At 35.0% G+C, this 22868-nt stretch overlaps 2 protein-coding genes across 4 annotated transcripts in view; both read right to left on the bottom strand.

Moving 5' to 3' along the window:
• Positions 1 to 1901: 1901 nt before the first annotated feature.
• On the bottom strand, positions 1902 to 10676 carry rnf5 (ring finger protein 5). Of its 2 annotated transcripts, none has more exons than XM_051873088.1 (6): positions 10360 to 10676; positions 7159 to 7177; positions 6372 to 6484; positions 4990 to 5044; positions 4808 to 4916; positions 1902 to 3687 (listed from the first exon to the last, which is right to left on the bottom strand). In XM_051873088.1, the coding sequence occupies exons 1-6, from the start codon at positions 10557 to 10559 to the stop codon at positions 3554 to 3556; spliced, it is 630 nt and encodes a 209-aa protein (XP_051729048.1). In that variant the 5' UTR covers positions 10560 to 10676; the 3' UTR covers positions 1902 to 3553. The 2 variants fall into 2 exon arrangements, with proteins under 2 accessions (XP_051729048.1, XP_051729049.1); XM_051873089.1 differs by having other exon boundaries at positions 1902 to 3672; positions 10360 to 10672.
• A 1659-nt stretch (positions 10677 to 12335) lies between these two features.
• LOC127501268 (hereditary hemochromatosis protein homolog) overlaps positions 12336 to 22868 on the bottom strand; it is a 35924-nt gene continuing 25391 nt past the window's right edge. The window contains exons 5-20 of one of the 2 annotated variants that reach the window (XM_051873197.1): positions 19429 to 19731; positions 19209 to 19319; positions 18258 to 18284; positions 17761 to 17778; positions 17418 to 17447; positions 17048 to 17092; positions 16835 to 16894; positions 16601 to 16663; positions 16481 to 16519; positions 13629 to 13742; positions 13352 to 13423; positions 13030 to 13059; positions 12890 to 12928; positions 12736 to 12799; positions 12584 to 12622; positions 12336 to 12432 (exon numbers count right to left, since the gene is read on the bottom strand). In XM_051873197.1, coding sequence (XP_051729157.1) covers positions 12780 to 12799; positions 12890 to 12928; positions 13030 to 13059; positions 13352 to 13423; positions 13629 to 13742; positions 16481 to 16519; positions 16601 to 16663; positions 16835 to 16894; positions 17048 to 17092; positions 17418 to 17447; positions 17761 to 17778; positions 18258 to 18284; positions 19209 to 19319; positions 19429 to 19731 — 971 coding nt within the window. In that variant the 3' untranslated portion in view covers positions 12336 to 12432; positions 12584 to 12622; positions 12736 to 12779. Of the gene's footprint in view, positions 12433 to 12583; positions 12623 to 12735; positions 12800 to 12889; positions 12929 to 13029; positions 13060 to 13351; positions 13424 to 13628; positions 13743 to 15875; positions 16415 to 16480; positions 16520 to 16600; positions 16664 to 16834; positions 16895 to 17047; positions 17093 to 17417; positions 17448 to 17760; positions 17779 to 18257; positions 18285 to 19208; positions 19320 to 19428; positions 19732 to 22868 lie in introns of those variants that run through there. The other variant, XM_051873199.1, reaches the window with a different exon arrangement.

Below are 22868 nucleotides of genomic sequence, written 5' to 3'. Positions count from 1 at the left end.
ACTGTAATTTTTACCTTCAAACGTTTGGAGACCATTGACGTCCACTATATGGAGAAAAATCCCGGAATGTTTTCCTCAAAAACCTTCATTTCTTTTCGACTGAAGAAAGAAGGACATGGACATCTTAGATGACATGGGGGTGAGTAAATTATCGGGAAATTTTAATTTAAAAGTGGACTAATCCTTTAATAAATGTGTGTTGTGTCCTGAAGACTTCCTGCAACTCCAAACCAGCAGAACCGGTCTCTGACATCATTCACTGGTCATTATAGTCATGCATCAGTTCATAACAGCTCAAAGTACAGTTATAATATAACTTGCACTCTTTATAGATGAGGCCATATCAGATGACCTGAGCAGATTATGACTTCAGTATTGACAATAGATCTGATGACGTCTGTTAAGTATTAGATGGTTTGTTTCAACATTTAATTGTGTTTGAGCAAAGTACACAAAACTATGACATCACAAACTATTTTTGTCACAAATATGCTAAAATCATTATATATATATATATACACACACACACACACACACCATAAATCCATCATATATACACACGCACGTATATGGGCCATTCTACAGAATTGGTTAAACTTTATATAAGTTTTCATGTCACTACCGAAACTGTATGTTTTAGTTCATTGGCTGAGACTGATTTTAACCACACTTCTAAATTTATGATCAGGAAATATTCCTGTGTCCCTCCCTCTCATAGCCTCTCTTTCATAGTAGATAGGGCCCAATATTTTGAGTTAAATGTGTTCATAAGTCTGAAAATCTGTGTAACTTTAAGGAACGTCATTACCAAACACCTTTTTTTCTTGCAATTAAGCAAACTTTTTGGGGTGTTATTCTATAAAATTTAGTTTTTGTGTGTGTACAACTGTTCAGGTAACCATGTGCTGATTAGCATCTTTGAGCTAGGCTCAAAAATATCTAAAATTGTCACTACCGAAACAGTCACGACTGAAACGTGGTGAAGTTTTGGTTGTGATAGTTTTTTTTTTTTTTTAGTGTTATTTGATAAAATAGTTTGTTTTCTGTGTACAACTGTTAAGAACTGTGCTAGCTAATCATGTGCTGATTAGCATCTTTGAGCTAGGCTCAAAAATATCTAAAATTGTCACTACCGAAACATGTCATCATTGTTTTGGTAGTGACAAAAGGGAACACATAACCATTTATTTGGGGGAAATAAATTTTAGTACAGTTATGCGAATCATTAGTATTTTAATATATTTTAGTAGTGTTTTAGTATGCGAGTTAAAATTCTGTAATGTGTTGTGGTCACTACCGAAAATGTGCAGTCACAACCAAAACATGGGATGTTTTGTCAAAAATAAAGTATATTGAATTATCAACTAAGATGTTATTATAGTGTTTGGTTCAATGTATATTCAAACTAATGAATCCTAACTTTGAAATCGGTATAACTTTATGCCTTTTACAAAGAAAAATTGGATTAAAAATACAACAAATCTCATAAATTACACTTGAAATATTGTTAAAATTGTAATTGTTATTGATTTACCTGTGAAAACTTTTTTAAAAAATAGCAAAAAATATATTTTAAAAGGTAGATGTAAACAAAATCTTAACAGGTCAAGACAACCCTTCTTATTAAATTATTATTTATTATTGTGTTTCGGTAGTGACAAATTTGGAAAGAGGAAAAATATTCCAAAACTTACTGAAAATACAATATGAGAATTAACTGTACTATTACTAAAAATGTGTACCTTGGATATTACACAATTTGCATACATACAAAATGTGTGGAAAAATACTTTTTTTTTTTCCAAGACATTTCCAACTCTGACCTTGCACCAATTCTGCTTCTATATTTAGTTTGATCTAATTATAGAAACTTCAATAAAATACTAAAATAACCACACCAGTTGTATTAAATGTTTATTTATCAAGTGCCAGAGAACAGGCCACACCCACTTTAGTTTCTGCCGCATATGCACAATAATTATATGCAATTTAGCTACCAAAAGACTCTTTATGGCAAAAAAAAACTCATTACAAACATAATTAACCAGTGATATGCAAAAAAGGAAAGACAAGAGCAGTTTCACCTAAAGTCACCCAAAATCATCCAGTAAGAATCAACGGATTCTGACCGTAAACCCCACCCACTTTATGCCCAGCAGCCGTCAATCAACACGACCTGCGTTGACATTTCAAAAGTGGGCGTGGTCACAGTCTTCAGACAAGAGGTCCAAAAGGGCTGTGCAGCGAGAGGAAAAACACAAATGTTGTTTCACAGAATGTTTGTTACACTGACAAACAGTTAAAACCAACAGGATTACAAACCATCACCTCTCGGCTGTCAATCAACGTCACAGCCAATGACAGAGAGAGACGCTTAAAAACATCATGTACAATATCCATATATACACATACATACCCACATACACACTCGCATCACAACATTATCAGGATGAAAATTAAATTCACTGTTTTTCTAAGTTTCTTACCTATGACAATATATTTACTCAGATTTCACCCACTATCATCACTCACCCTGTAAATCATATCTAATTGCGTGTTAACTCATAATCAGGTGATTAATAACAGTTATGACATACGCTGTGTTTTAGCGGTCACGTCTGCTTTACACAACAAACACACAGCAGATAAAACTGTTGTGGAAACACTTCCTGAACAGACCTGAAGCTCCATCCGGGTCTGAACGCGTGTGAACGTGAACCGCATCGAAACCGGAACTCGTGTTAGCGTCTGATCTGGATTAGCTTATGACTAGCGTGCATCTTTGAGGCGATTCTAAACCCTGAACACTGAAAACGACGGGTGAATCTCACAAAAGCATGTTCAGGTCATATTTCACTCCAAAATAAATTACATGTGTTTTTTTTTTTTTTTGTATTTATGTGCTGTCCAAACGCACAGTGGAATGGCTTCAAAGCGCTTTCAGGAGTATCCAAATAAATCCATACATAAATCACATTTCTGTCTTCATATTTCTCAGTTCAGAATTTCTTTGGCATGAAAATGAAAAGCTACAAAAAGCGGAGAACATGGTGAACCTCATGAAACCTGTCGAGGAGGAGTTCTGGGTAATATTTCACCCCAAAAATCACAAAAAAGAAAATACATTATGAACTCTTCATGAACTTAATTAATGAAACATATCCTCCCCTGCCAATTCTTATTACCATAATGCTAAAAAAAAACACTTTCATATTACTACAGTAAAAACATCACATTAAAGTAATAAGAATTTGGGGATGAATGCGTTTAATAATCATTAAAATACTTTCAGAAATAAGTTTCTTTATGCACAATGTAATTTCTCACTGCATTCTGAGGTGAAATTTTTCATGTATTTCATGTTTTGGTGAGATTCATCAGCTCCTGTTGTGTTTGATCTACTGACGGCGGTCATTAATACTGTCTCTCAACACTGACGTGTGTGTGTGTGTGTGTGTGTGTGTGTGTGTACGCGCGCATATATGGACATGAGACAGACAGGTAGTGAGTTTATCTTCTGAAAGCACACGAGACAGTGTCCTCGTCCATCATCTCACACGCTCAGCATCCAGAAGAAGAAGAAGATGGCCAGGAAGAGGAAGAGCGAGTCCTGCCAGTTGTTGCCGTTGTTGGCATTGCCGTTGCCTTGATGATCGCCTCCATAATGAGGATCTGAACACACAGAGGCTTCAGAAATGAACCAAACACCTTTGACTGAGAGAGTTCATGAACCCTGACGTGATCTTAAAGCTTCTTATTTTAATAATAAAACCTTAAAGGGGTCATGACATGGATTTCTCTTAATTATTTTAATATGTTCCTTGAGGTTTACTTATAATGTTAAAGGGGACCTATTATGCCCCGTTCTCAGTAATATTAGTCTCTGGTGTCCCCAGAATGTGTCTGAAGTTTCAGCTCAAAATAAACCACAGATCATTTATTATAGCTTGTCAAATTTGCCCCATTTGGGTGTGAGCAAAAACACGCCGTTTTTGTGTGTGTCCCTTTAAATGCAAATGACCTGTTGCTCCCAGCCCCCTTTCCAGAAGAGGGCGGAGCTTTACCAGCTCACGCTTCGGTTGATCAACAACAACAAAGCTGGAGAATCTCACGCAGCCAAAATGAGGATTGTCAGTAACAGTGTTCAGCCTTACATTGTTCAAACCGGAGTCGACACTGATGGAGAGACTCAGGAAGAAGTTACAACTTTTAGAATGAAACTGGACGTTTCTGAGTGGTTAGTGGATAAATTTATGTAGTTGCTGTGGAGTTGATTCAACTCATCGACTAGCATGTGCCGTCATGTTAATCTTATTTAGTTGAATTGACCCTCGTTTGTGAAGCAGTCCGGCGTAAAATGACGGCATGTCAACAACACTCTACTACAACAACTCTTCCTCTTCTCTAAAGCAGCCCAACATGGCCCCGCCCCCTTTGTTGTGTGTTCTCGGGGGCGGGGTTTATGTAAATTTTAGGGTTACTGATGTCACTAACCCAGGAAGAAGCTCATTGTAGTCCCTACCAGCCGTTTGTTGTAGTCCTTAAACAGAGAATTCTGTAAATCTCTTTGCATTGAACTTTGAGCGTCGTAACTTTGCAGATGTTGTTTATGCTCAAACAGCAATATTACACACTAACTGAAGTTAAAAAAGTCAAATCATAATCAACCACCCCTTTAAGCTCTGAAACTTGCAGGATGTTTTGGTACAATGACCTCTTATATGTCAAAAGATCAAGGCAAATGTAATTTCTCATGTTGTGACCCCTTTATAAAGAGCATATCACAAAGAAACACACCAACACTGACCTGGTCTGTGAAAAGGGTCGTTGGCGTTAAAGACTGTGGTGAAAAAACCGAATGGAAAAGCACCGATTCCAAACGACATGTGAAAACCTGTGTCGCCAAAACCCTGAAACTGTTGCAGAGACGATATGATCATGTTAATACATTCATAACCACACCATAATGATGACAGGACAGACGCTCACCCCTCTGCTCTCGGGCTCTGTCCTCTGACCCTGAGGTCGTGGTGGCGTTTTCAATCTGTAATAAACACACACACACACACAAAATCAATCAAACACCTGCAATCAAATACACATTAGAATAAAAGCAGAAAATAGAAATAAACAGTAAAACAAATCCTTTTATATCAGCAACAGAAACAGGGCATTAAGCAAACACTTACAAAAAATATTAAAAAAAATATTATTAATATTACCTACCGTCGTCTCCACTGACTTCTATATCGCTTCTATATATTATCTATATACTATTATAGTTTTTATTAATATATAGAATCAGCTTTTATTTGTACATTTTCAGTTTTAATTTTAGTTTTTTAATCATTTTTTATATTACTTGTTAGATTTTTTTTAGTTCAGTTTTAGTTATTTATTTCCAGTTAAAAATTTCAGTGCTTCAACTTAAGCTTCATTTCAGTTAGTTGCCGATGCAACATTTCTAATTTACATTTAGTAAGTTTTTCATCTAATATTTATATTTTATTTCAGAATGTTTTAATAGTTAGATAATAACCCTGGTGCAGCACTACAAACAAACCTGGATTAAAAAAAAAAAAAATCCTAATGGTTTTGAAGGTTGTTTATTAACATTAATTATTCATTAATTTTTCAGTCCTTCCAGCATGTGACCCAAAGCACACACAAGCTCTACATCAGTGTATGTTCTGAATGTCATGCTATTTTTGCAGTATGTGAATTTTCTGTATACATGAAATAACTGTATGACATTTGCCAGAAAAATAGAGCTGTGCTGTTCGAGACCCACAATGCAATGCACTTGACTTGACCTTACATATCCAGTGAAAAATTAAACATAATTTTTCTTAAATATAGAAAATAATATTGATCAGAGAACCAAAATCACTTTACACAAAATTGGATTAAAAATGCAAAATAATAAAAATTGGTAACACTTTAGTATGGGGAACGATTCTCACTCTTAACTACTTGCTTATTAGCTGTTAATTAGTACTTATAAAGCACATTTTAATGCCTTATTCTGCATGACCATATTCTACATCCCATAATCCTCCCCAATACCTAAACTTAACAACTACCTTACTAACTATTAATAAGCAGTACATTAAGAGTTTACTGGGGCAAAAGTCACAGTTAATAGTGAATGTGTGTTCCCCATACCAAAGTGTTGACTAATAATTTTATTTCTGAGATGACTGCTGCACTCACTGAACTAAACATGGAACTCAGTAAGGTCATGTGACAGACAATGCAGCAAACTAGAGTTTGAAATGCCAATCATTGATGATGCCTGTAATAACAGTCAGTAAGGCAGTATGCAGTACATACAGCACAGTATGCAGTGCACTATTCTTCCGGAGCAGTACCTGGGATCTTCCTGGCTGGTGCTGCCGCGGCCGTACAGAGGAATGACTTTATCTCGACTGATTCCTGCTTTACACACGGGACACTGCTGCCTGCTGGGCCGCGTCTCCAGCCACTGAAACACACGGGACAGCGTCAGACTGTGCTCAACAAGACTGCATTTATTTGATCAAAAATACAGTAAAACTGTGAAATTTAAAATAGCAGTTTTCTGTGCTAATTTATAGTAAAATGTAATTTATGATCCTTCAGAAATCTTTCTAATATGCTGATTTGCTGCTCAAGAAACATTTATGATTATTATTAATGTTGAAAACAGTTTCTTTTATTTTTAAAAATTTTATTTTTCAGGATTATTTGATGAATAGAAAGTTCAAAAGAACAGCATTAATTTGAAATAAAATCTTTTGTAAAATTATGAATGTCTTTACTGTCACTTATCAATTTAATGCGTCCTTGCTGAATAAAAGTTTTTTTTTTTAAAAATATAGAAATATAAAATAAAATAGTGACTGACTACATTATCCCTTATGACAGATTATAAAAGTATTAAACAGTTCTCTACATTATAATCTTTTAATACTTGTAAGCATGTAATTCCACTCAGTATGAACAGATATAATATCATTTATAATGTCAGCCATTATATTAGTTATCTGCTATACTGTACAAGCGTTCATTAGTTTTCTGTGAAGTGCTACTCATACTTACACAAAACATCACAGTGTGCACTACACATGACACACACAACCTAACGAGCTGAACGACAACATCACAAGACTGACTCACCTGATGAAGACAAGGCCAACTGCACAAGCCGACAAACCAGGAAAGACAGAGAGAGAGAGAGAAGTAAAAAATTAGTTCATGCATTTATGTTTCTCAATATCCAATACTATTCCTGTAGCTCAAACAGTAGAGAATGCAGCTCGAAACACAGGATTATGGGTTCGATTCCCACCCTAATCAAATGCAATGTATGTCTCTTCAGATAAAAGCATCTGCCAAATGCATAAATTGTAAATGCATATAGTTTATGTCATCTGTGCTACTGCAAACGATATGCATAAATGCAAATGATTGGCATAAATCACATCTGTTCTCAGAATTTATTTGGCATGAAAATTAAAAGCTACCATAAGTTGTGAATATAAAATATGGTGAATCTCATGAAACCTGCTGATAACGGGTCTGTGTGATATTTCACCCCCCAAAAAATCACAAGAAAATACATGCATTTTTAGAACTATTAATATTTCATGCACTGTGATAGTTTTTCCATGAAAATTCACTTTACAATTAAAGATTTCCCCCTCCCAAGTCTTATTACAGCAACATCTAAAATATTGATATAATATTAAAATAAAAAAGAGAATTATAGTGATGAAAATTTAGAGGATAAATGTCATGAAAACAATTTCAAAATGCAGGTTAATTGAAATAATTTTCACAAACATTTGTGACCCTGGATCACAAAACCAGTCATATATCGCACAGGTATATTTGTAGCAATAGCCGTCAATACATTGTATGGGTCAAAATGATCTTTTATGCCAAAAATCATTAGGATATTAAGTAAAGATCATGTTCCATGAAGATATTTTGTAAATTTCCTACTGTAAATATATCAAAAATGTATTTTTGTGAGTGGATATGCATTGATAAGGACTTCATTTGGACAACTTTAAAGGTGATTTTCTCAATATTTTGATTTTTTTGCACCCTCATATTTCAGATTTTCAAATAGTTTCAAATATCTCAGCCAAATATTGTCCTATCCTAACAAACCATACATCAATGGAGCTTATTTATTCAGCTTTTCAGATGATGATTTAAAAAAATTGACCCTTATGACTGGTTTTGTGGTCCAGGGTCACATTTTCTGTAATTTCTCTCTCAATATGCCATGATTTGCTCAATAACTCATGTTAAGTGTACAGTATAGCCTATAGAATTAATTCTAAAGTAATATTATGTAAAATAAGATGGAAAGCAGTTGTGTAGGCTGAACCTGACGGGTTTGTTGACTAAATATTGAATAATGAAGAGACGTTTGTCATGCACACAAACACAATCCACAACATCTGCAAATCTACAAAACAAACAGGAGTGTGAGACGAGTGAAGGGTCCTGATCACTCAAACAGGGGTCAGTGTTACGTGTGCGTCTATTCTTACTCCTCACTACGACCTCAATCCTCCTGCAGAGTCTAATCTCTCATTAACCTGATAATCTCACACTAACGACACCGAACGAGATCCGACCGATACTACAGAAAACTCACTCAGAGCTCAACAAGAGTTCAGCTGAAAAAACAACCTGTTTTAATAGAATTAACTCATTAAGACATTGCGTAACTGAGTGAGGAGCTTGTTTGTTTGAGACGCGTGTTTGTTTGTCGGAGCAGATCTGTCGTTCTAGTATTGATTACAGAAACAACTGCAGAGAAACTTCACTACTGCAGACAGGCTCAAACACAGACACGCTAAAAGCTACTTAAAGTTTAATTAATCCTATAAAGTATATTGTATTATATTTGATACATGAATTTCTAAAGCCTATAAACGATCAAAATTTCACTAATAAACCTTTCACAGTCCTTCTGTCATCTGATTGATAGTTCAGACTGTTTTATCCAGTAAAAGTCTTTTATAATTGTACAAACGTTCTCCAGCTCGAGCTTCACGTGTCTTTGTGTCAAATCTGTGTGAATTTTATCAAGTAAACGTAAGAATAACTTTGATATTGTTAGTAATATTTCAACTGGACTGAAGCAGGTTTACTGGATTATCCAGACATCATTTATTATAAGAATCATGAGTATCAAATATGATCATCAGGTTTATTTGTTCATCTCTCAATCATCATTGTATTGCATTGCATTATTAAAAACTACAGAGCTTTGATCATAAAACTAAGCATTTAAATATCATACTAAGACATATTATTGGCAGATACTGATATTTATATGCATTTTATGTTGCTTTTCGGTCATATAAATATCAGTATCCGCAAAAATATTTTTGCTAAGTTGAGGTGTTTTTTCCTCCATTTTCTGACTATATCAGACTATATGAGCCATGATGAATCAAATATGATACTCAACAAAAAACACATGCGCAAACTTTCTTTAGATTTTGTCTAAAAGTTCAATAAACTGACCCATTTAAAATAAATAAACCAATTAATTCATTAATTTCTCTGACTATTGTCATGTTATAAATGAGTGTTATGAGGATCTTCACACACCAAACTGACATTTAAACAAGCTGAAAAATCATCTTGTTGTAGTGCATGATGACAACAACAGCACAATAAAACACTTCATCCTGTCAATCATGTCTAACACTTGCATGTCAATCATCTCAAACTCTCACAAAGCTCAAAAATTCACAAAATATCATAGCTGAACAAAAAATACTGTGATTTTACTACTGCAAAATCATAGTATATTAATGCAGGGGCTCATTCTGAATATTGTTTACCATGTTTACCACAGTTTTACTATAGTAACAATAACTCCAGTAACGATGTCCTCACTGTGGTGGTACCATGGTTGAGTACTGTACTCATATACCATGGCATTTAAATGATGTTGTAATGTACTTTAAAGAATATTACGGTATTTTCATTGTTTACTATAGTTACTACATTTTAACAGTAACTGTTGTAACTATGGAATTATGATTGATTAACGTTACCATGGTGAATTAAGGGTTGTAACATGAACTTTAATATCAAACAGATTCTTGCCTGTCAACATGTCAGACTGTCAGTCAATCACTGTTGTTGTTTGGCATGTTGTGCTTGTGTTGCTGCAGTTTTACGTGAGTTAATAACAATAACAGGTATTATCAGCACAGCTAGGTTTGGTTACTATGGTAAAGGGTCTCGCTGTCAATGTTTTCTCACTGTCAAGCTGTGTGTGTTTTAATGTTTAGACTCCTACTGTTATGATATTGATGGTGATCGATTATCGATTGGTTGTACCAGAACAGGTGTCCGCAGAGGCTGATGACGGCGTCTCGGGCGGTGTCCAGGCAGATGTTACACTCGAAAGTGGCTCGATCTCTGTCGCGCTCTCCTTCCGCGCTTCCTCCCGGCCCTGCTCCGCCTCCGCTGCCCGGGACTCCCGCTCCTCTGGCGGTCGCGCCGTCACTCGAGCTCCGCTGCTGCTCTGCGGCCTCCATCCTCTCGCGCTCACACTCACTGCGCGTACACTCCTCCTGTGTCTCGCTCTCGAGCGGACGTGACGCCACGCCAGTCACCAGCCCCTCCCACTCCGCGAGAACACTTCCGTTGGAGTCGGGTGGGCAGGGCAGGTTGTGTTGTTGAGTAAACACGTGATTAAGAGAACATAATATGTGTAATACATGTTTATAGGCTACGACCTTTCTGTATGGGTTTAATCCACCACGCTATAAATGTCAGTTTATAATGCATGTTACTTTTTTGAAATTATGGTGTTCAGCAGGACTAGAGGAGGTGTACTGTACCAAAGTCGCGTCACTCGTATTGTTTTGAATGGGAGAAAGTGCAACGCGCAATATGGTGGAATAAGTCCCGCCTTCTAAATAAGAGCCAATCGCCGACTGGTAAAGTCATCGCGTCACTGCAGCGGCCGTTAGAAGCTCCGGTTCCTATAGAAACAGTCAGACGCGCACCTCCATATTATGAGGCAGAAGAGACGCGCTTTTAGGACTACGCATGCGCATTAGCTTGAACCAGCCTAAAAAATACCGTTTTTTGTCATGATTCGAGCGTTTAGAAACAAACTCTATGAGACAGTTGTTGTCAGATTTCATTGGTGATTTCAAATATGAAATTTAATCAGCTTGGCAAACAGCTTTGGTGAATTTGATGTTTCCCATTCAAAGAGATAGGAGCTGCACTTGGATGCCCGAGAGGCGTTTCAAAGATGGCCGCCGAGTGAAATGACTTTTCTTAAAGGGACTTTGGTTAAAGTATCCCAATTCCGTGGGAAAACCACAGACTTGGCAACACTGACCCTTCCTCTCCAGTTCAATCAGGTTTGATGGCTGCCAAGCATGTACAGCCTGCTTCATATCATAGATTACATAGATTTTCGATGATGTTCAAGTCTGGCGATCATTATCAACACCTTTGAGCCTTCCAAATGGCCCTTGTAGCAAGAGAGAGGAGGTTGAAACAGTAAAGCAAATGTCTTTGTTCATTTTAAAATATCTTTTAAATATTTTCAGTCTTATACAGGTGAGCCTTTGCATACCTCAAACAGCAGAAAAGGCTTTTGCCGCATCACCTTTCCATCGAGCTGTTACTTGTACTCGTGAAAAGAAAGAAATAATAGTATCAATGTTATATTGATAAAAGCTCTCGAATATCAGAAGAAAAACCCCACGAAACTCTTCCTTTATAAACTTCTGATGAAACATCACTTGGCTTTTGAGGGGTTAACGTGGACTATACTCTGTCCTGTGACATAAATTTAGTTCATTCCTGATTTTATTAAAGAAAACAATATGAAATCTAAAGTAAAATCCACAGTGAAAACAATCTTTGAATGAATACATGCCATTTTATTTCATTAATTTTAAATGAGTTTAGCTTTTGTACAGACAAAACAATATATAAAATACATGAACATACAGGCAAAGAATACAAAAAAAAAAAAGAGTGTAATATGCCGATTAAAAAAAATTATTTTAGAGCTTAGCCTAACTATAAAAGTAACCAATATTTCACTATAAAAAATATTTTATATATTTCCATGACTTTCCCTGGCCTGTAAATCACAATTTTAAAATTCCATGATACTTCTAGGTTTTCCATGACAGCCAAATAGCTTGTAAATTGCTTCATTTACATTTTCAAATGTAAATGTTCATATAGCCTTTAAGTATCATACAGTATTCTGATTGCATTTAGTTTCCATAAGGTCTTGTATGCACATAAAAAGCAATATTAACTACTTAATAACACCAGTAAAATGGCAATATTTTATTTTAAATATTGAAAAAATGGTAATGTTTCAATGCAACGAAAGTGTGTAACTGGAGTCACTGGTGTCCTTTCTTTCTAGAGCTGAAAAACAACAACAAAAAACTGTTAATTTACAGCCATAAAAACTTTTTTTAAACACCAATATTACACAGAAAGCTACATTTAATATTAACAATTGACATTATAATTATGTTTATAATTTATATTTAGGTAAAGTGAATTGAAACATTACTGAAGTTTGGCAGTGAAATGTTCTTGGGTCCCCAGCGGCCTGAAACACAGAATAACAGCATTATAATGTCTTTATAATCAGCACAAATATTGCAAATATAAACAATTTGTTTCTCATTACAATGTAATTTGAGGGGAAACTATTGATCTTACTTGGCAATGGCAGCAGCAGGGCATTCTGGGTAATGGTGTTCTGATCAGTGTCTTCTCTGCATGTCTTAAAAAAAAAAATAATAATTTCACATCCTGTTTGTCTGACTAAAAGTATAAATGGAATAAAAATAAATATAAACCCACTTGAACTCACCAAAGTTAGGCAGAGAGATGATTTTGGAGCCCATTGCACCTAGAAAAGTCATTACGGACACGTTCAGTGAGTGAGATGAAGAATCAGCGTCAGATAAGAGATGAATTCAGATGTTCTGACCTAGTTAGAGTTAGACTTACTTGCATTTATTGGATCTTTCTGCAAATAATCTGAAATAATACATTAACAGACAGACAGACGTCAGTCTTCATCATCATTAGAATGAGATGTAAAGATTTAATGACAGATAAATGTCTTGACTCATAAACAGCAAGTGCAACATATACATTATTGGCACAGAATACTCTAGTACTCTTGTTGTTCTGAATCCTATTGAAAAATATCTATTTTTCTGATTTTTTATCAACATGACAAATCATTTCCCAACTTTACTTCACATCTCTTCTTTCTCTTCACATTTGACCAAAATGTGCACATTTTATATAGGTTACATGGACTCACCTGTAGGTGTTTGGTGGACTGTAGGTTCATTGACTGGTTTTCTTAGACAAATTGATGCTCTACTTGACAAGTCTAAAAGACACAGAGAGGAATGTTTAATGACACTGTTCTCTGATTCACAACATGACTGAATGTATGTTTGACTTAGAAGAGTCAGACTCGCACTTTAATTGTCATAAACGATGTTTCCAGTTATATTCTGATTTTTTATAAAAATTAACACAGTCATTCTGCCCTTCTTTTCATCCTATAAAGGACTTACAGGAATAATACTCACTTCTACGTTTAACACATTTTCTCAGCAGATAAAAAACAAGAAGAATGATGATGGCAAGAGCAACTAAAGCAACTATAAGTCCAATGAGCAACAGCAGCAGGACATTCCCTTCATCTGTCACAGAAAAAAATACATCATTCATTAACATTTATTTCGGGTATAATTTTAGTGATTTTACTTCATGAAAGTTGCATTGATACATATTTTTTTGTCTTTAATATTTGTATTGTGTGGTAACTGTTTTATAAAAGCAATAAGCCCCGTGAAGCCGTGGTTTACAGTGAATTTATAACAGTTAACAATGCACCTTAGCTGTTATAAATTCACTGTAAATCACGGCTTCTTGGGGCTTATTGCTTTATTCACTCTCCGACAGTAGATGGCGCTGATGGAACAACAGAAAGCCGTTACCCTAGTAACCCAGTAAACAAAGCAGCTGCCATACTTTCTGTTTCTGAACAGCATTTAAATATTTCAAACAGCCATTCCTGCCCTCAAACTCCCAAACCCCCCTAGCAAACTCTATTTTGTGACTTCTGTGATTATGAACCCCTTCGTACGGCCCTAGTAAGATATATTTTTTCTTTGTTTTATGAGTCCTTGGTAAACCTAATTTATACATAGTGTAAATTCTCAGTTTTGACACAATTCGAACACTGCAGCAAACTACACACAGATGTGAAAAATGTGTGCAGTGTGCAGTACAGGAGTTTGTCACACGTACATGTATGTGCACAAATACACTGTATATACAGTATGCACAACTGATAAACTTTACAGTTATTGAACTGAATCAACACAGAACTGACTTGAGCTGTATAATGACAATATTGGCTTGTTAGAGCTGCTTTGCAGCAGAATTTGTTACTATTGTGAAGCTGCTGTGAAACAATCTGTATTGTGTGAAGTGCTATAGAAATAAAGACTTGTATGCATATGCAGAAATGCAAGAGTCAAAAATGTATTTGTTTCTCAAAACATTGAGTTTTGATTTCTAAGTGATCAGTTTATTTAAGTGTTTTCACATGATCACTGGGTGTAGGTTATCGGGAAACGACTGTGACAGTGTTTTCTAAATGAAACACAACAGCTGTCAGTTTTGAGTGATGTGTCTAATGTAGAGAACTGTGTTTAGCACTTTGCACACTGTAATGGGAACGACAGCAAAACATTCTTACAATATTTTTGTTATATTTTTGGAAGGTTCAGGACTCTCAGACAAAAAGATTCATGCTGCCCTCTGCTGGTTACAATCAGAACTGGAACAAAGGAATGGACCATTTAGTTTATGATTCATTCATAAATAAAAAAATTTAATTTAAATTTAATATTTATACAAAATGTTTCATTAAACTTAAGAATTTTAAATGAGTAAAAAAAAAATCTAAATTCATAATATGTAAGGATTATCCAATTCAATTTGATAGAATTTCACTATTAATTGAAAAAAGGTTTAATTTTTTTTTTTTTGAGTGCATAAAATAGAAGAAACAAAGAACAAACAAACCTTTTGAACTACTGGATTTACTGAGAGTTTTCTTCACTTTTATCATTCTCCTAATTTTACTCAACATTTCAAGAGTTTGTCATTTGCACCATGGAAGGACATGAAAGGTCATCTTGAATTTAATGATTTAATCTCAATTTTAGATTAAAGAAATTGGACCAGAAGAAGTTTCTAGCATTAGGCTTCTACATCAAAGGTACTAAACTAAACACAAACTCACTGAGACAGACGGTAAGAGCGTGACGTTAATTAAACGAGTCAAATAACACTGACTCCTGTGAATAAGGCACAATAATGAACCAAATGTACAAAGAAAATAATGACCATGGCTACATTTAAAGATGACACAGAGCTATTTGTTTTTGCTCTGGAATGGGAGAGAACTTCCTGAGATGACAGTGATGTTGTAAGAAGGACAAAAGTATTTGGAGAAAGAAAGTAAATCATCACATCTGGTTTATAATCTGATGCTTATTTCTGTTTCCCGCTCGAGTATAGTGAGGAAGGTTTTACACTAATGTACAGGGATAAGTAGAGGATTTGTAAATTATTTTCATTTGTAGCAGATGAATATAAATTGAATATAAACACGAGCACAGATTTTTACAGGTGAGTTATTTGCTGATTATTTAGGTCTAGCAATGTTTTTTCAGAAAACATGAAAACTTGATTTTAGAGCTTTTTAGAGGCTGCAGGAAATGAAAAAGAACTGAAAAAGAGCAGTTCTTAAACTCTTAAACTCAGTTTTGTTGTGTAATATCATTTATAGACTTTTGAACATAAATGAACACCACATAAACACATTCATTTCACAAATGACCTTTTGAAATCAATGATTTTTGAACTAGTGATTAATTAACACATTTCTAATACAAACATACACAACGACTGTCATGAGTTTAAAAAACACTGCTCCAGAGGTAGATGGTGTTCACCGGGATTTTCATACTAGTAAAAATAATAAAAGCAAATCATGTAAATAAATGTAATATCATTTTGCTGGTTCATTGAGCATGTGCTCACATGTCCATATGGTTGATCTGGTGTTTGACCTCCTGATGCTCTTAGACGTAAAAACCTCACATTAATGGCCACGGGTTTATAATGAAACAAGCACAAATGACTGTGATGTTCAGGTTTCCATGTATTTTTTGGCATCGATGATGGAAATAAAGCTCTAGATCTGATTCTTCAAAACAACCTGAACATCTTTAATTGGAGCCATCGCTGTTACCATTCTGGGTAACGGTGTTCTGATCGGTGTCTTCTCTCTCCATGGCTGGAAAAAAAATTCACATCCAGTGTCTGACTAAAAATAAAAACTATTAAACCCACTTGAACTCACCAAAGTTAGGCAGAGAGATGATTTTGGAGCCCATTGCACCTAGAAAAGTCATTACAGACACGTTCAGTGAGTGAGATGAAGAATCAGCGTCAGATAAGAGATGAATTCAGATGTTCTGACCTCGAGCTGCTGCTGGAGTCGCTTCAGTGTCACAAAGACTTTGAGTGTCATGAACCTCCTCAGCTGAAAGAGACAGAGAGAAACAGACCTGAACAACATCTGAAGAAGCTTCTGTTTATACCAGTGACTGCAGTGAACAAACACTGTGTGTGTGTGTGTGTGTGTGTGTGTGTGTGTGTGTGTGTGTGTGTGTGTGTGTGTGTGTGTATGTGTGTGTGTGTGTTCAGGACCTACTGTGAACCTCCTCCATACTGGGATCTGTTGGGTTTTTATCATCCAAATCAGTATTTAAAGCTGGAGAGTTCAGAATGAAATGATGAAATGAATAAAATGATGGTTATTAAACATCTAGTCATGGACACAGTGAGGCTGTACAGTGACAGTAAACCAAACCTTTTTAAATCAGAGGGTTTTAATTTATGGGCTTTTTTAGCATTTCAGACTCACTTATTTCCTTTAACAGTTCTGGTTGCATCTGTGTTTTATGAAGCGCTGCAGAATCACATGAAATAATAAGTATCATATCATATCTCGCCACTTCAGTTTATGGTCAGAGTGATCTCTGTAAAGATTTCAGGAGATTAACTTTTGTACATAAAGTAATTTTGGTCTGTGTTGAGTGAAATTGTGAACGGACATTTTGATTTAGAGCTTTTGTTATGCTAAATATACAACAATTAAAGAAAGTAAACATAATAGTGCACGTAAACTTACTCATATTCAAATAAGCTAAAATGTCCGCACACAAGTTGTTCATGGAAATAACAACAAATTAATAAATTAATTAATACATTTGAGAATTTTAACTCAGACTCACGTTCCAGCCACTGGCCTCGTAACGCTTGATCTGAAACAGTGAATATTAACACAGACAGTGTTGAATTACAGAGCAAACACATTTGAAATGTAAGAGACATAATGAAACTAAACACCCAAAAATAAAGATGAGATTTACAAAAGTTGTTCATATTAATAAACATAAAAAGTCGCATTTAAGGACATTTTTGTTACTTTTGTACTTAAAGTCATTTTGGTTTGTATGGACTGAAATAATGTTGTGAATATTGATTTAGTTTGCTTCTTATTGATGCGTTGCTTTGTTGTGTTAAATAAACTGAACAATTAGCGAAAGTAAATATATATTAGTGCAGGAAACTCACATCTTTCAATGTCATAATCTAAAAGAAAGAAAAGAACATGTCAGCACTCTGGATGAAAGTACAGTAGAGAATGAATTATCAATTTGAGGTAGAAGTAAAATACATTACTCTTATATAGGACTATAAATGATAATGTCAGTGGCAAAAGATTAATAGCACAAATTCATGCATCTAATTAGACAAAAAAGGTTATTTTATTCTGCTTTGTACTTTTGAAAAAGTTAGATTTACTCGCATATATTGTTACTTCCAGCAAATCACCTGAAATAATACATTTTAACAGAGTCAGTCTCTTCATCTGACTTCAGTTTATCATCATCAGAATGAGATGTAAAGATTTAATGACAGATAAATTCTTGACTCAAACAGCTCATGCAAAATATGAAACATTATTGGCACAGAATATAATCAAAACAGCACTGATATACCTGAATTTATCAAAATGACAAATAGTTTCCTAAAATATACACATTTTTATATACTGTACATGGACTCACCTAAAGGTGGACAATCTAACTCCAAGGCTAAAGGATACAGAGATGAATGTTAATGACACAGTCCTGTTCTCCGATTCACAACTTGACTGATTACTTGAGAGTGTTGCAGAATGAAAGAGTATACTGTGTTTTAGTAATTTCTGATATTTCCAGTTATACACTGCCAGGTAAAAAAAAAAAAAAAGTTGCTATTTGGATTTTAATGGGCAAATACTAGAGAATCTATGGATGGATCATTATTACAGTGATTATTGTGTTTCTAGCATGTTTTATGTTTGGCAACAGTTCTTTTAACCCTAAAAGATGGAGTGTGTAGCTTTTCATTTCTTAAACAACCACGTAGAAAGACATATCATGGCCATATTCCAGGATGACAATGACAATGAACAGAGAGCTCACCTCTTGCATTGTCAATACAAGATCTTGACCAAAAATTGATGCACCTCTTGATGGAAATAAATGTTGTGATGTTATTTCCATCAGGAGGTGCATCGATTTTTGGTCAAGATCTTGTATTGACAATGCAAGAGGTGAGCTCTCTGTAAAGTCTCCTCCAGCACATCCCAAAAACTTACACTGAGGATAAGTTTAGGACTCAGAGGTGCCGATTCATGTGTGAAAATGATTCTTCATGCTCTCTGAACCATTTTTTACCCTGATGAATCTTGACATTGTCATCCTGGAATATGGTCTTGATGTGTCTTCCTACACGGAAAAACTACACACTCCATCTTTAAGGGTTAAAAGAACCGTTGCCAAACATAAAACATGCTAGAAACATAATAATCACTGTAATAATGATCCATCCATAGACTCTTGAGTATTTGCCTTTTAAAATCCAAACAACGACTTTTTTTTTGGCCGGGCAGTGTATTATGAAATTATAAATATTAACACAGTCATTCTGCCCTTCTATTCATCCTATAAATGACTTGCAGGAATGATACTCACTTCTACGTTTAACACATTTTCTCAGCAGAAAAAAAACAAGAAGAATGATGGCGATAACAACTAAAACAACTATAAGTCCAATGAGCAACAGCAGCAGGACATTCCCTTCATCTGTCACAGAAAAACATCATTCATCAACATTTAGTTTAGTTATAATGGAGCAAAATCAAACATAACACTGATAATGAAGAGATTTTATGAACGATAAACTCTGACCTACCTTTCCTTTTTGAATCATGGTTACCCCTGATGAACTGTGGTTCAATCACAGTCTGGTCCTCCACCACACACCGATACTGAGCTCTTTCAGACGGCAGGATCTCCAGGCTCTTCATCAGCTGAAAGGATCCATCTGCGTTCGGTCTGATTCCATCTGAGTTCAGCTGCTCATCAGGTAACGGCGTCTGATTGTGTCTGATCTCCATCTGCACATGTTTAGGGTAGAAGCCTGTGGCCAAACACACCAGCAGCTGCTTGACTGATGATCCAGACGCTTTTACAAGAGTGTGAACATCGGGACGAGCTGCAGGACAGACAATTCAAATAATAAATCAGCATGAAAGAATGCATTCAAAAGAATCTTATTTAAACTCACATTCCATGATGAACTTTCCCTCTTGCTGAAGGTCAGTGAAGCTGGTTAACGTTTCCACACATTTCCTCTCCAGGCTGGAAACTGATTCTCTGTCCCAGATGATGTCATGGTCAAGGACTAAAGGCTTCCAGTGCATTGAGAGGTCAAAGGTCAAGGTCTGGCCATCATAGGCGTATTCATCAGTGCCTTGAAGAAACATGACTGAACCATTAGAATGACGTTCAACTGCACAGCCGTGCCTCCATTGAAGAACATGAAGATCTGAAACACAGAGGATTAAGAACAGAAGATAACACTGAGCTATTATTACTTTCAATGTAAATTTTTCTCAAAATGAAAATGGCAGCGTTGATGCTGAAACATAATAAAACACCCTACAAACTGTTGTAAAACACATCATAATGTACTGCATGGATAAAGACACTCATAAATATGCGTTTTGTATATATAAGCTATATCAGCAAGGATGCATTAAATTGATCAAAAGTGACAGTAAAGACATTTATAATGTTACAAAAGATTACTTTCTCAAATAAATGCTGTTCTTTTGAACTTTCTATTCATCAAAGAATCCTGAAAAATCAAATGTATCACAGTTTCCACAAAAATATGAACATTGATAATAATCAGACATGTTTCTTGAGCAGCAAATCATCATATGTGGAAAACTGGAATCTGAGGGTGCAAAAAAAAATCAAAATATTGAGAAAATCGCCTTTAAAGTTGTCCAAATGAAGTCCTTAGCAATGCATATCCACTCACAAAATTACATTTTTGATATATTTACAGTAGAAAATTTACAAAAGATCTTCATGGAACATGATCTTTACTTAATATTCTAATGATTTTTGGCATAAAATAAAAATCTATAATTTTTACCCATACAATGTATTGTTGGCTATTGCTACTGTATCCATTGTGGTCCAGGGTCACATATTAGAATGATTTCTGAAGGATCATGTGACACTGAAGACTGGAGTAATGATGCTGAAAATTCAGCTTTGATCACAGAAATAAATAAATGTTTTTTATATATTCAAAGAAAATTTCAACAATGCACAATAACACAACTGTCCTCTAAACACCATCACCTGTGTCCCGTGTGCTGTTCTCCTTCCTCTTGTGCTCCATCATCAGTGTTTTAAGGTTGATCTGAAGCCACTGTTGTTTATAATGCAGATCATCACTTTCATTAAAGAGTCTCTCAGATTCCTCACACAACTGACTCATGAAATCTGCTTTATTCACACTCTTACACAAACTCATCTGAATGTCACTGAGTTCAACTGAGGTGTAGAATTCAAACATTTCTCCAGACATCAGAGATTTTGATATGACGCTATACATGTAGTAAAGAGAGTGCATTTCTGAAATGAGGAAGAAAGAAGAAACAAGTTACAACAAGAAGTGAAAAATTCACCATGCAGGAGTCTAACAGGCATATAACCTGAGTAATTCAAAGGTAAAAGCAAACACACTGGACATCAAGATTAATGACATTAAATTGAACTTCTCAGTGTTCGCTCAGTTTGGATAATTTTTTCCATAGGAATACTATCTAATACAGACACAAGTGAATGCAATGAATGTACATTAAGAATATGGAGATAAATCAAGTAAAAAAAAAAAGATTTCTTACCACTTTGAGAGGGGAAAATAGCCGAAATCAGAAGAAAAACTTTGACTGAGGCCATTATCTTTGTGTTTCAGCTTGAAACTAAAGCCACGATGCCTGCTTACATGTGTGCGACACACAGACTTACTAATGATGAAGAAACTGCTGTGTAGCAGTATGAAGTATACTGATAAATACCGTTTTGGATTATGACTTGCAAAGGCCAATTATTCAAAGTGGCTCGGATCACAGATCTCGGATCTATGCACATGCTGTAAGTTTAACATGCACTTGGGAATACTTTATTTTCACATTTGCATAATTTCCAACATTTTTGTGGACAGATGATTACAGCATTTGACTAGGTTTGTAGAGGCACCTTTGTTTTCAACAGCTTTCCAGCAAAATAAATGCTCAATGGTTTATCTTGTGCAAGAGAAGAACATTTTTTCCTAATTTCCCAACTGTAATGTAATGAATATTATTAAATATTCATTCTCAAATATACACTGCTTATTTGGGTTTTTTATTTGAAGGTGGATCTTTTGCAGTTATTCAAAGAACTGTAGAGTGAAGGGTGTTTTTACAGCTAAAATTTTAAATAATATGTGTGCTAAAACATGCTCTATTGCTCTCTCTAGGCTAATTTTGTTGGATCATCTAGAATTTAGGTAAAAAAAAAACAACAAAATTTAGGTAATTAGGTAAAATTAGGAAAAATGGGCAGTTAAACTATAAAAAAAAGTTATTTTCACACAAAGAAAGAAGCTCAAAGAGTGGTACAAATAAAAATAATTTAAAACAGGATGGGGCAATAGTTCTATAATTTTTTACACAGGGAACCTTGTCAGCTCGTACATTACCGTCAAAGTTATGTTCTGTTTGAGTTTGTTTTCTGTCATTTCTGTTTTCCTTCCTGCCTGAGTTTGTTATTAGTTACTACAGTCGCTCAGTTCAGTCATTCTGTTCAACTGTTGCCTAATTTGTTTGCTTTGTTTGTTCCCTGTATATAAGTTCCCTTGTTTCATTAGTGAGTTGTTCGGTCTCTTCAGTGTATCAAGGTTGTTACATTGCCTGCTTTCTATTGAGTTATGTTGTGTAGATTATTAATTAAAGACTTTTGAATCTAATCATCTTCGTTGTGTGTTCTGACAACTATACTATTTAAAAGCTAAAATTAATTGCTTTGTATACAATATACAATTTATATAAGGAGTTTTTTTTATAGTAATAACAACATTATGATATTTTTAATGATATAAGAGTAAAAATATGTATTATGATTATAATAATGAATATGTATTATGCCTATAGATCTTATGTAGCCCCGCCCCTTTTCAGCGCTGCGCTCGTTGTCTTTTGACTTCCGGCTTGTATTTCCACAGCGATCTTATGTATTTATGAATGAACTGCTCATTTTAAAATCTTCCCGGTCTACTGACATTTGTTA

This window comes from Ctenopharyngodon idella, chromosome 19 (genome assembly GCF_019924925.1).
Source record: "Ctenopharyngodon idella isolate HZGC_01 chromosome 19, HZGC01, whole genome shotgun sequence".
Lineage (NCBI taxonomy): Eukaryota > Metazoa > Chordata > Actinopteri > Cypriniformes > Xenocyprididae > Ctenopharyngodon > Ctenopharyngodon idella.
Note: the sequence above shows the minus strand (reverse complement) of the source record. Positions and strands in the feature narration are given on the sequence as shown.

Excerpts from the sequence above, each read along its gene's own strand:
- rnf5 (XM_051873088.1), bottom strand. The coding sequence starts at position 10,559 with ATGGAGGCCGCAGAGCAGCAGCGGAGCTCGAGTGACGGCGCGACCGCC. Across the intron at positions 5,045-6,371 it reads ACCAGCCAGGAAGATCCCAG|ATTGAAAACGCCACCACGAC; the intron begins GTACTGCTCCGG and ends TGTTTATTACAG. Across the intron at positions 3,688-4,807 it reads CGACCCTTTTCACAGACCAG|CCTCTGTGTGTTCAGATCCT; the intron begins GTCAGTGTTGGT and ends TCATTTCTGAAG.